General features: G+C 43.9%; 1 protein-coding gene across 3 annotated transcripts in view; it reads right to left on the reverse strand.

Moving 5' to 3' along the window:
* Nucleotides 1-363: 363 nt before the first annotated feature.
* The window catches only part of AREL1 (apoptosis resistant E3 ubiquitin protein ligase 1), a 48,609-nt gene continuing 36,127 nt past the window's right edge, over nt 364-12,845 (reverse strand). For all 3 annotated transcript variants that reach the window (XM_028167078.2, XM_028167077.2, XM_028167076.2), the window contains exons 16-20: nt 11,219-11,348; nt 11,073-11,131; nt 8,897-8,986; nt 8,303-8,478; nt 364-8,193 (exon numbers count right to left, since the gene is read on the reverse strand). In XM_028167078.2, coding sequence (XP_028022879.2) covers nt 8,091-8,193; nt 8,303-8,478; nt 8,897-8,986; nt 11,073-11,131; nt 11,219-11,348 — 558 coding nt within the window. In that variant the 3' untranslated portion in view covers nt 364-8,090. The remainder of the gene's footprint in view (nt 8,194-8,302; nt 8,479-8,896; nt 8,987-11,072; nt 11,132-11,218; nt 11,349-12,845) is intronic.

Below are 12,845 nucleotides of genomic sequence, written 5' to 3' on the forward strand. Positions count from 1 at the left end.
CACACACACCCCCCCCACCACCAGATTAAACAGGAATGGGAGAAACTATGGGGGTAGGTGGTGATGGCTTTGGGTGCTCAAGCCTTGGGGGAAGGAAACTCTAAGGAAAATGCATCGTTTATGTGTCTGTCTCCCCCCATGAGACTGTGAGCTGTTCAGAAGCAGGGATCACATTCTATCTTGTGTCCCTAGCTCCCTGCATAGTGCCTGATCCACAGATGTTTGCTGAAATGCAGAGATGCAAAGAACTAAAGGGAAAAGGGAGGCCATAAACCCAGTGATGGAACAGAAACATCAGGTTTTTTTTTTTTGGTAGTGGGGGCAAGGGGTACACTTATAGGAAATGAAATGACAACTTGAGAGTAGGATTAGACCAGGGTTTATGAGAACTAGCACAAAATGATGACACACACATAATCTTCCTCTTTCATAATAACACAACATTTTGTTTTCAACACCATCAAAGGCTCTCCAGCTGGCTTGCAAATACTGATATCCCTGACTCTGCTAATGGGCAAACAGAAGACTGTCTTGGCAACTCCTTCGAGTGGGAGTTCTGAGTAGAGAGGGAACACTGTTGGTCCATCAAAAGATGGGAAGATTCAGAAAGACTCCTCCATGTGCAAATCCACAGAAACAGTGACCTCACCCTAGAGAGGCACAGGACCCCTCACCCTGCAGAAGATACTATGTTTATAGTTCCAATAGAGTCAGTCTTGTTTGAGGTGTGTGTCTCCCTTTAACTCTGGCATTCTTGAAAATGTTTACTTCCTCAGCAAGATAACCACCAGAGATTTGGCCTATGCCAAACAGTGCTGCGTTTCATGTGAGGAGAGTCTAGAGACAAAAGATTTATTTAAATGAGTCTTTTTCTGCAGACTTAGTTACCAGAGATAAACATCAGGATATCGGGTAGCATGTCGGACCTCATTCTAGTATTTCATTTGCATGCAACCTATGGATTTTCAACCAAAGTGGGGATATTAAAATTTCAGGATATTCTTCCTCAGTTATATCCTCAAGGGTGTCTTGTACACTTTATGCAGGATTCATTTAAACTTGGAAGTCACTTCACTCAAGTCATTAGCTGGTTTTCTTTGGAACTTTCTACGCAAAAAAATTTTAAAGCTACTGCCAATACCTCTATCTCTTAGAAGCTCTCTATGCTGAATCAATAGGGCCTTCTCCTCATAAACCCCAAAGCCTCAAATGACTGACAGGTAAACAAAGGTAAAGTATTCATCTGTCACACAGTGTCACCAAGTGAATGTGAGACAGAGTCAGTGAACACAGGTGGCCCAGTGCCTGGGTTGTTTCTTAGTCTAAGCTAACCGGCTAGAGACAAACCAGCAATGTGGAAAGAGTTCGGGCTTTGACATAAAACAGACCCATGTTCAAATACTGCTCTGCCACTTACTAGCTAAGGAACCTTGGCAGCTACTTATCCTTTCTGAGTCTCAATTGTGTCTCGTGTAGAATGGAGAAAACAAGACTTACCTTGCAGGGTCATTGTCAACATGAGACAATATATATTAAAGCTCCTAGCATAAGGGAAGAGCTCAAAAATTGGTAGCTATTATTATGATTCAGTGATCAGGTGAGTTAAGGAAAGTCAAGGGTATTAGGTTGCCTACCACATGACATGGCTTGAGATGCAGTCCCTTCAAATACTTCCTCTGGCCTTTGGAGGGTCACATGAAGAAGAGAGAGGTGGTCTCTTCTGACCTGGGGTCTTCTTCACAGGTGTTTGGACTAGGTGTCCTGAATACCCATTCTCTCTGGCCTGCCTGGACATGGCAAGGTGGAGCAAGAGCCCCACCCCATGCCAGTCATCCACTCTAGCATCCCCTACTGCCTCCAGATCCATAGAGTCTCCTGCTGTGGAAATTACCAGGGCCCTAAGCCACAATCAATATGGTATCACACATACTATATATAGGAAAACTTTTCCAAGGGCTCCAAGTTATTATTCAATTTTCTTTAGTTAACAACATCATTTTGCAGGTCAGAAAACTAATACTAGAAGATTGTCTTGCCCAAGGTTGAACCGTGGGAGTTAAAAATAAAATATGAACGTTCAAGCTCATCAATTCATGGCTCTCTACCCTTTGAGGGTTCCATTCTGCACACTTGATGCAAAAGCATTCAAGGGCATCTTCTTTTAGAAAAGGCCAAATGACAGGAGATGCCTGTCCTGCAGGGGAGGCTGGAGGCCCAGGGGCTCTGGAGTCAGAAACATAGGATACAAGTAGGTTCCTGCCATCAGGAGGAGCCACCTGGTTTAGGACACAATGAAGTTTGCAAAAGAAATTTATATCCTCACCTAGCTCGAGTGACTTCTTCCTAGAGTCACCCCTAAGAGATGAAGTCCTAAGACCTTGCTCACTCGGAAAGTTGCCTGGTTGGCCAGCCAAACATGGTTTAAGGCATTCATGGCCATCAAAGACTACAAAGGCCGTGCTGGCCTGCTAACTGGGGACTGCAAGGAAGTAGCAACCATATCCACAGGCTTCATCCTGGATAAATTATCCATCATCTCCCTGAAGGAAGACTACAAGGGGAGCCTCCTACTATTCTTGCAAGGTGACTAGATGCTCTGGTTCTGTGCTAGTGTGTTTGATCCCTGCCCCTAGACGTATCAACATTATCTCCACCTTGTGTTTAAGAAGCTGTGGCTGCTGGCTGGTATTAACAAGCCAGGACCCTACTGACAACCTGGACAACTTTGCTAAGGCCACCTCTGATGCCATATCAAAAGAACTATAGCTATCACTCCTCTGACTTCTCGAAAGAGACTGTGTCCTCTACATCTCCTCACCAGGAATTCACTGAGCATCTTGTAGAGACCACACCTGAGTTCACCACAGCGAACCAGGTCCCTGCTGTGGCCACCACAAAGTATTCATATACAAGCAACGTTAAGTGAATTCATCTGGGGGGTGAGGAAGGTATCTGTAGCAAGGCATATCCCAACTAGCAGCACCTCTCTATCACATACAGACCAAGATCATCACCATAGCCTCTGCAGATTTCTAAATCCCCTCCCTTTGTACTCCAAGCAAAAACCTAAGCTCTCCAAGAACTTTGGGATGGCTTTCTGTTAGAAGGTGCACAGATTCAGTACTCTGAATCAGAAATACTAGCCCATCCCACAATTTGGGGGACAATTTAGTACCAAGTCATTTTCAATACTACTACACTCAAGAACCTGCTGCTGACCACCAAAGAGAATCATGATCACATTAGATCAATCCATAAAACCTCTTCAGAGTATAAAAGCAAAGGAATATCCAATTTAGGATATCTGGGGAAAAACCTCTGCAGAGAGACGTGGTGGTCTTTGAATATGATTCCTCAGATTCAGCATCAGGAATGGGAACTAGATTCTCATGGGGCAACAATGGTTTCAGAAGACTTTTAAAACTTCCCTGGTGGTGCAGTGGTTAAGGATCCGCCTGCCAATGCAGATGACACGGGTTCGAGCCCTGGTCCGGGAAGATCCCACATGCCACGGAGCAACTAAGCCTGTGCGCCACAACTACTGAGCCTGCATACCACAAATACTGAAGCCCGCGCACCTAGAGCCTGTGCTCTGCAACAAGAGAAGTCACTGCAATGAGAAGCCCGCACACTGCAACAGTAGCCCCTGCTCACCGCAAAGCAGTGAAAGCCTGTGCACAGCAACGAAGACCCAACATAAATAAATGGGGCCATAAATAAATAAATAAATAAATGAGATCACATGGGCTCTTTTTTCCCCCTCCCCACTGTGATTTTTTAGGGCAGGCTGTTTCAAAAGGGAACTGGTGAAACAATTATTCTAAGAGTCAGGAAAAGCTACCTCTAGAAGGGTGGGAGGAGACTTGCTCTGCAGTGCTATAATGTTTTCTTTCTTTCCTGGATAGTGGTTACATGTGCGCTTCCCTTATAATTATTTGTTAAATTGTACATGCTTGTATGCCTTTTTTTTTTTAGTATGTTCATCTCAAAATAAAAGAAAAAAGGAATTATTCATTTTTAAAAGAAAGAATTACAGGATACCTGGAGCTGGTCTATTACGCTTGAGGGCCTAAGTGAAGCCAAAGCAGAGCTAAGGAGCCCTCTGGTCAAGCCACCTGCTGGAGAACCTCTACTGTGTCCTAAGAGAAGTGTAGCTGGGCAGAGGTCTCAGAGCTTGAGCTGCAGTGGCTTGAAGGTAACAGTGCATGAGAAGCTGAAGGCAGTATTTTACTGTGTTAATTCAAGAACAATTCTACCAGCCTCTTGAGTCTTATGAATAACTGCATGATGGGATGAAATCACTCAGTGACGAATGTTCATAGTGACCCATTCAAAGCTACAAGAGCAGCATGTGTAAATGATATAGGACTGTTAAATAACCTATAAGTGTAAAGTTGTGGAGGGACAGAATTTTGTTTTGTGTGTTTAAGACATCTCATACCACTCAAGGGAGTTTGATGAGGTGGGAGTACCTTGAATGAACTCTAAAGGAGTAATTTTAAAGTTAAGATTCCAATCCACTGGGTCTGGGAGGTAGGGGTGGGGAGAAAAAAAAATCTGTATTTTAAAAACTATTACAGAGAAATTCCCTGACAGTCCAGTGGTTAGGACTCTGTGCTTTCACTGCTGGGTCAGGGTTCAATCCCTGCTCGGGGAACTAAGATCCAGCAAGGCACACGCCGTGGCCAAAAAAAACAAAACAAACAAAAACTAACAAAAAATGACAAAAAACAAAACAAAAAGAAAAACAATTATAAAGGGGATTTTGTTTTGATTTTCCAGAATGGGAACCAATGCACAAAGACACCATGATTACTTCCCCAAGAAAGTCAGGGTCCCTAACACTTTTCCTACAAGGCCCAAATCAGAGGTCTGGTCTTCTCTTTCTGCCAAGCTTATCTGTGGTTAGAAAAGAATTGGTCCCGCCTACCACCCAAAAACTTTTGTGGAACAGGGTTTTTGTTTGCCATATGCAAACTTTTGTGGGAGGGTCAAGGGCACATTGAGAAATACATGTGTGATTATATGCAAATAAGAAGGCCATCCACCAAAGTGTTATTCCCTCTGGATGGCAAGTAACTTTTTTTCTTGTACTTTTTTTTAATTTCCAAATTTTCTACACTGAGTCTCTTATGTAGTAAAACAACAACTAATTAATGTTTAAAAGACTGATGAGAACAGACATCCTCTACTTTTGCCAGACGGGTTTCTTCTTCTGGAGCTGGGCACAAGCACTTGCTTGTCCCAGCCATTGGCTCTCTGTGCAAGCAAGCACTGTGGCCCTGCCTGGCACCATGGACAGCAATCAGGGAAGGGTGAAAGGGCAAGAAAGCCTGGGCCAGGCCAGGGCTCTGGGAGTATATTCAACCCCAAGTTTTTGTTTTTTTTTTAAATTTGGGAAGTTCTTTTAGCTTAAAGATTGCCAGAATTTGGGGAAGTTCTTTTTTTTTTTTTTAATTATTTTATTTTTTTGGCTGTGTTGGGTCTTCATTTCTATGCGAGGGCTTTCTCTAGTTGTGGCAAGCGGGGGCCACTCCTCATCGCGGTGCGCGGGCTTCTCACTGTCGCGGCCTCTCTTGTTGCGGGGCACAGGCTCCAGACGCACAGGCTCAGTAGTTGTGGCTCACGGGCCCAGTTGCTCCGCGGCATGTGGGATCCTCCCAGACCAGGGCTTGAACCCACGTCCCCTGCATTGGCAGGCAGACTCTCAACCACTGCGCCACCAGGGAAGCCCAAGCTGACTGCTTCTGAAGGCATTACTGGGGAAATGCAAAAACATTTCTGAATTTTTCTTTTCCTTCCCCACCTCCAATTTAAGCCCTGAATCATCACGTAAAGCAGTCACTTGCTCCTTAGTCCTTTTAAACATTCATTTATTTACTGTACAAAATATTTACACTATTGCTGCAACTGTCTGGCCCTTTTGTCTGGCCTGACAAATTTGCAGCAGCAGGGCTTGGTCTCTGCTGAAGTTCTAGAAACATGCCGATATCTTCCTTGGTGTTCACTTGGTGCCTGGTCTCCTTTGAAGAGACTAAAGGCCAGGAGGTTAGTTGGCTCCCCAAGCATCTGGGTCACAAGGGCATAAATAAAACAACTGGCCAAAATAAGAAACGTGAATAGAAAACTGCTCAAGAAGTAACAGACACTCTTCCTTCTCTCCAACATGGTGTACCTCTCCCCACACTGGCTAGTTCCAAAGCAGGATTAGAAAAAAAGGTCAAAGGAAAGGCCTAAAGAGCACAGATACTTTTGAATAGTTAGGAGAGACAGGGTAAACCAGAAGAACAGAAAACCACAACAGTACCAAAGGGTTTTGTTAAACAAAGACCTTGGGGCTAAGGACCACTGCAGGACGCAGCTGGGCTGCAGTGGTACCCAGGATGCTCTGAAAAGTGCTATGACTAGAGCTTAAAAGGACAGATCTAACCAAGAAAATCAACTTGAGCTCCAACATGAGTCTCTGGAGAGGAGAATGCAGAATCCAGAAGAGGAACAACAGCCAAAGACAGCAGAACCAACCCACGTGCCCCCCAGCTGGAAACCCTCTCTGGGCCCGAGGGGCAGCATCATGTTTCCCGGGGGATGATGAAACTTGCCTGTACATATCCCATAGGAAAACACCGGGGCAGGCAGCAGCACCTTGTCCTGGTCCCTGAGGAGAGCAGTGACCGTGTGGCATGGAGGACCCTGGGGTACAGAGGCCCTGATGCTGGATCCTAGACCCCAAGGATGAGTGAGGTCAGCACCCATGCCAAGAAGGACAAATGACAACTGCGAAGGAGTGAGGTCAGGCAGGAATTGTAGCAGCTCAGGAAGGCTTGTTCCTCATGATCTCTGGGAACAGGAGGGCTCAGACGTGCTTCCAGGAGGCCAAGGCTCTGCTGCAAGTCCCGCCTCATCTCTGGACTCTTTGTACTTGCTGGTTTTGGCAATAAAGATGGCTTGTAAATATTCTGAGTCGACTGCCCCACTGGGAATGGTAGCTTGCAGCAAAGCCTTCTTAGAAACAGAAATTTGGGAATTCAATGAGATTCTGAGTCTTGAAAACGTCTTCATTCAAATCGTAATGAAAAAGGTTGTTGTCATCTTCCAAGAAACAGCTGCAGGTTCTCTTCAATCATCACGTAACAGTGAACCTAATTTATCTTCCTCCCTCCTTAGCTGCCCTTGCTGGTAACTGATGGAGTGACAGGAAGTAACTGGGACAGCTAGGTGTTTATTTATCATCTGATGTATCTCCTCTATGTGTGTTCCCTGTGTCCTGGCCCTAAGGACCTGTGAGAAGCAATTAAATTACTGATTCCTTTTCCCTTGCCTTAGTGCTGCCAGGGAACACCAAGCAAAGAGAGAACCATGGATCGGTGGCATGCTATCGTACTGTCCCAATCTCTTGCTCCAATATTTTCTTCAGTAGAAATCTAAAGAATCTTCAGCTCTTAGCAGACTGCATAAGCTGGAGGTAAGTGGCCGAGCCCAGCCACACCTCAGTGTAAAGAACAAACTCAGGGACAAGCATCAGTAGTCTTCAAGCCAGCCACGTGCCTAGACGTGCCCCATAAGCCTAAAGGAGAATCACATTCAGCACTGGAGGCAACAGCCCAGCTATCTTTCACATTCTTAGGTCTGTCTATCTCACAGGCTCATAGTCAAGAAAAAGCTTATTAGGGAGTTCTTCTTTGTGGATTAATGATCATTTCCAGAAACGCTTGCAAGGAAAGCTCCTTTTCCAGTTCTGACACCACAGAAAAGATCCTTTTGTGCTATCAGTCACCATGAGAGGTAGTCCAGTGCCACTCCAGCTACTGAGAGCTTCTAAGAACCAAGTGCAAGCACAGTGGCATGGCCCTCCTCTCGTGACTGAGCGAGTTGCTCAGATTATGTACCTGCCAAAGTGGCCTGGGGGGGAGATGGGAAAGGAAGGGGCGAGGGAAGGACAAGGCTTGTAGGTGACTGAATACTCCAGACACTGGAGAGCACGCAGCAGCTTCTGGCTGATGGTTTTGTGTATGCTAGGGTCAGTGGTTATGTCTGTTATGTGCACTCGGATGCTCCAGAAAGCACGGGAGCCAAGTGGATGGCGAGAGTGGTCAGAGCATGCCAAAGCCCTCGCAGCCCTCACTGATGGCCAGCTGCAGCATCCTGTGCACCTCTTCATATGAGTCATACGTAGGGAGGCACAGCTGGTTGAAACTGGAAGGCCAAGGGGAGAGAAGTGATTAACTCACACCACCAGAAACACTGGCAAGGGCTGGAAAGATAATCCCCCGTGACAGCACGCACCAGGCAGTCAGATACCCACCACGTGTGTGCAGTTGGTAGCGTGCTATGGGTCGGGGTGGCAATAATCTGGAATGAGGGACAGAGGGCGGCAAAGCCTCCAGGCGGTAGCTGAGACGAGCCTGTTGTGAACTGAAGCAGCCGAGCCAACTCCTCCTGCGTCAAACTGGAAACCACGGTCCAAAACCACCTCATGACCTGGCAGGGAGAGCACAAGGCTGGGGTCACACCTACGTGCAGCTTAGGAGTTGACCCCTGGGGGAAGGAACAGGATATCCTGAAGTGGGGGTGGGCCCCAGTTACTGCGCGCAGGTAGGAACGGCTAGAGTCGACAACCTCTTTAAAAGGAATTGATACTGTTACACGGTCAGGAGGGTAGTCGCTGATTACTTGGTTCTGTTTCTCTGCCTTTCCAATGTACTGCCTCTGTGGCAGCAGCATGACAGCCCTTAGGGTCCAGGGTTCCCGTCTGCCTGGATGACCACCTGCCTTTCCCACATATATCACTTTTTCCCAGTTGATATGTCTGCTTCTCCGACTACTCGACCTTTTCCTTCTGAAACTTTTTCCTTACAAGACAGCACAAATTCGACTAAAAGAAATTTGGCCCACTTACCTTTTCTCTGAAATGCCATGAGCCACCAACGACCACCGCATGGGCTTTGAAGTCAGACACACTGATGTCCCCAGTCCCACACATCAGCAGCTGGAGAATAGTCAGGTGTTACTAGGATAGTCAGAGGGACAAAGTCCCACCATAAGGCCAAAATATGTTAACATGCAAAATGTGGAATACAGAAAACACCAAGAAAGAGACATAAGGTGAGGTCATAATGCCAGAATACTGCTTTAGGAAAATCAATTATAATAGGCCAATGGTTCCTAACCAGTGTGGTAAAAATCACACAGCTTAAAAAAAAAACGAAACAGATAGATAGATAGATGCCTATGGCCTTACCCCAGACCTATTGAATCAGAATCTCTAGGGACAGGTTACAAGCTTGTGTATTTTGAAAAAGTTTCCCAAGGGCTTCTGATGCGCACCCCTAATTAAGAACTGCTGCTATATATTATTTTGAATTGAAACAGAGGACAGAAAGGGAACCAAGTATTTACTGACAGTCTGCTCTGGATGTGGCCTGGGAATACCAGGGGAAAAAGCAGGCCCTTCCCCTTTCATGAAGACCCCCAGCCCCATTTATGAATTTGTTAGATGGCCTTTCCTTTTTCCCAGGATCCATCCTTCTTTTCTGGATTGAACTTCTACTACCGTCCCTTCAGGCCTGCCTCTACTTGATCAGATAAATGAAAAAGAATGCCAAAAAATGAGAACGTTAATGACATCAGAACCCTAAACATCTTGTTGATGTCCTAATTTGGTTCAAGATCCAGCAAGTCACTTAGCAGACTCTAAGTACTCATCCAATAGCTATAAAGAATGAAACAACCTAATCAAAGAAAAGAAAAGCCCAAATTAAGCCTGAGAAGCTTGGCTCCTTCAAAAAGAACTTGCTAAGCTAATGAGTAACTACGAGCAGGATGGGGAACAACCGTTAAGAGACTGCGTCCTATGTATACACTGATGTGTATAAAATTGATGCCTAATAAGAACATGCAGTATAAAAAAACAAACAAACAAAACAACTAATACTAAACTTTCATTGGGTTATTTGTATGGAAATATGTTAATATAAATGTTTCAGACATTACATGAAAAAAAAAAAGAGAGACTGTGTCCTTCCTCCTATGCACTTTATGAATTGTTACAAATGCTTTGCTTCAGGATAAAACAAATTACACCAGAAGCTGTTCCTCAGCCCAGAAAATGACAGCAAGAGGTGACAGGTCTGTCAGAAACTTCAGGCTGAGAGATGGAGAGTTCATTATGCAGATTTCATATCTAAAGGTACAAAACGTGTTGAAAATTGCATGAGACTTTGATTCTTGTTCTCAAAGCCAATTCAATTTAATAAGAATAAAAACTGTGCAAGACTACCTGAAACTACTTTTGTTTCCCCACTTTTAAAGAAGAACTTCCTCCCTATAGGAAATAGTTTATAGAAACATGCCCCTCATAAAGGCTACGGGAAGTTAAAGCTAAAGCTAGTAACTTGCATTGTGTGTATCATCTGTGAGCAGCAGGTAAAAGCAAGCTGGTTTTATTTTTTGTCTATACCTGAAGTTCACGGAACTTCAATTTTGCTAATTATAGCAAGGTACTTACCATCTTATAGCCACATTTTGGGTGTTACAGGATCTAAAATAAGTATATATTAACTACATAGTGTTGTAACACAAAGCTGTGAAATGCATCACATCTTTTGGTTTGTTTCCTTCACTAGAATGTAGCTCTATGAGGACAGGGACTTGGTCTTATTCATTCCTAGCTCCCCAGTTCCTCAAAAGCACATGGCATATAGAAGACCCTCAATAAACAGTCTCTTGAACAAATAAATTCTATTATTCCCTTAAATCAACTTTAAAGGTCATAGGATTTACAAAGACTGTGCAGGATACCAACATTCTTTACTACTTGACCAGTATCAATAATATTTGATGAATAAATATTAATTATTACTATTCATAATTAGCGATTTGCTGATTCCTAATTTTCACATTCAAATTTTTTAAAAGCTGGAGAAGGGGTCTATGCATGGAAGAGTGACAAAAGTAAAACCAACTCTTAAAGGGCTTTCCTACTGCATCTCATAACAGAAGGTGCAGTAATCCAGTTCCTGTGGGCATAATAAAAAGCAAGCCAAGAATAGGGGGTGTCAATTGTAAGCACTTACCTCAAGCTCATTCTCATCAAAAATAGCCAAAAGGTTCTCAGGGACCAACTCATTCAGTCCTGAAACAAAGTAGCCAAGTTAAAGCCATATCCACACCATGGATACAAGTAATTTCACCTCAAAGCCAAGAGTAGACAGGATGCCACCTTTTAGGAAATGTTCCACTTCCTCTTTCACTTGACTGGCCAGCCGATACTGGGCCAACAAATTTAAATAGAAGATTTTATTCGCGTTGGTGACTGCGGTTTGAGCTCCACCTGTCATAAGTTCTACGACCTGAAAGAAGAGGCAGAAGACAGGGAGAGGATGTGGATTGGAGGGTATAAGATGACATCTGCCCAGTATGTCCCACAAACACAGCATTATTGAACTCCACCATGGTCACAAGTTCCTGCTGTGCGTTCAGGTTTTCAACACACTTGGTTTTATTTAGTTACTAAGCTTAAGGTTTCCTACCGCTATTGCTATATATTCTCCTCGTTACTGTTTCTGAAGTGGGTCTCTCAGTAAGTCTCCTCTGACCTGGTCAAACAGTGGTGATGCAACAGGAAGATATTATGGTTCCTTGTTAGCAATATTTTAACATTTCTATGATCCAAAATTGAACCATTACTGACCTCTTCTCTTAAACCCCTGAGCCAATTGAGAATAAATAAAACCATATAAGTAGTGAAGAAGTCTTTTCAGGTCTCAAAAATTCTAAGATGGGCACAGATGTTCCCTACATTCTTCTATTCCCAATGTGAGTCAATGGAAAAAGCCACGGCTTGATACTTGGAGACTAACTTGCTACAGGATTTCAGTCACTTAGATATTTGGGCTCCCGATTTTTCTATCTGCAAAGAAAAAGCTGAACTGCATGATTCTCAAATAGAATTGGCACACTCTTTCCAATAAATAACTCCTAAGGGAGCTTTGAGGAAGCCCTGAAGCACAGTTTAATGCCACAACCCCAGAAAACCTGTGTACAATGACCATGGTTGTCTTCATAGGTGAGTAGTGAAGGCCTCCATTTAGTTACAAGATCAGATTTTAAGGTTCTGATGACAGCATGGTAGGGACGGAACTTTGCTCCAGAGCAAGGATTCTCAATGGATCTCTAAACGTGTTAAGACTTTTTTTCTGTTACTGTGCACAATTCTGGATATTTTTATTTTATGTGTGTAAGCATTTCTAACTAGTAGCCTAAGTAGTAAATTACTAAGATTTAGTATTCATATTAAATCCATTTAAAATCAGTACTCCCCTAGGCCTGTGGACCCTAATTCAGTATTCCACTGACTCTAGACACCTTTCAGTGCTGGGTCAGGAAGACAGGCTCCGCCCACACACGTGCAAAGGCCATCAGCTGGGATCCCCACAATGGTCACAAAGGTATCTGATTATCAGCTCAGTGCTATCAGTGATCACAAATTTTCAGTCATCGCTATTTTGCTTTCAATTATTTATGACTGCAACTTTAGCTTCATAGTTACCATTTGATATTATTTAACCTCAGTATGTAAACAAAATGACATTTTCATCAGAAATACTTTTGGCCATTAATTTTCTAGTAAAAAGTTTAAAAATATATACACACAGTGTTAAAATAGGAGTCATCTACATCCCTGCCCCTAATGTTAAGAAAGACACTGTCATCCCTTCCAAAGCTGCTTGTGCAGTGACACTTCACTATCACTTAGTTCTTTCTCTACTGGAAAGTAGGAATGGGTGGGATGGATGGGTATACGTGTCTTTGGCTCCACTTAAATAGGCCAAGACCATACAGTGTGG

The sequence above is a fragment of the Balaenoptera acutorostrata genome, chromosome 3 (assembly GCF_949987535.1).
Source record: "Balaenoptera acutorostrata chromosome 3, mBalAcu1.1, whole genome shotgun sequence".
NCBI lineage: Eukaryota > Metazoa > Chordata > Mammalia > Artiodactyla > Balaenopteridae > Balaenoptera > Balaenoptera acutorostrata.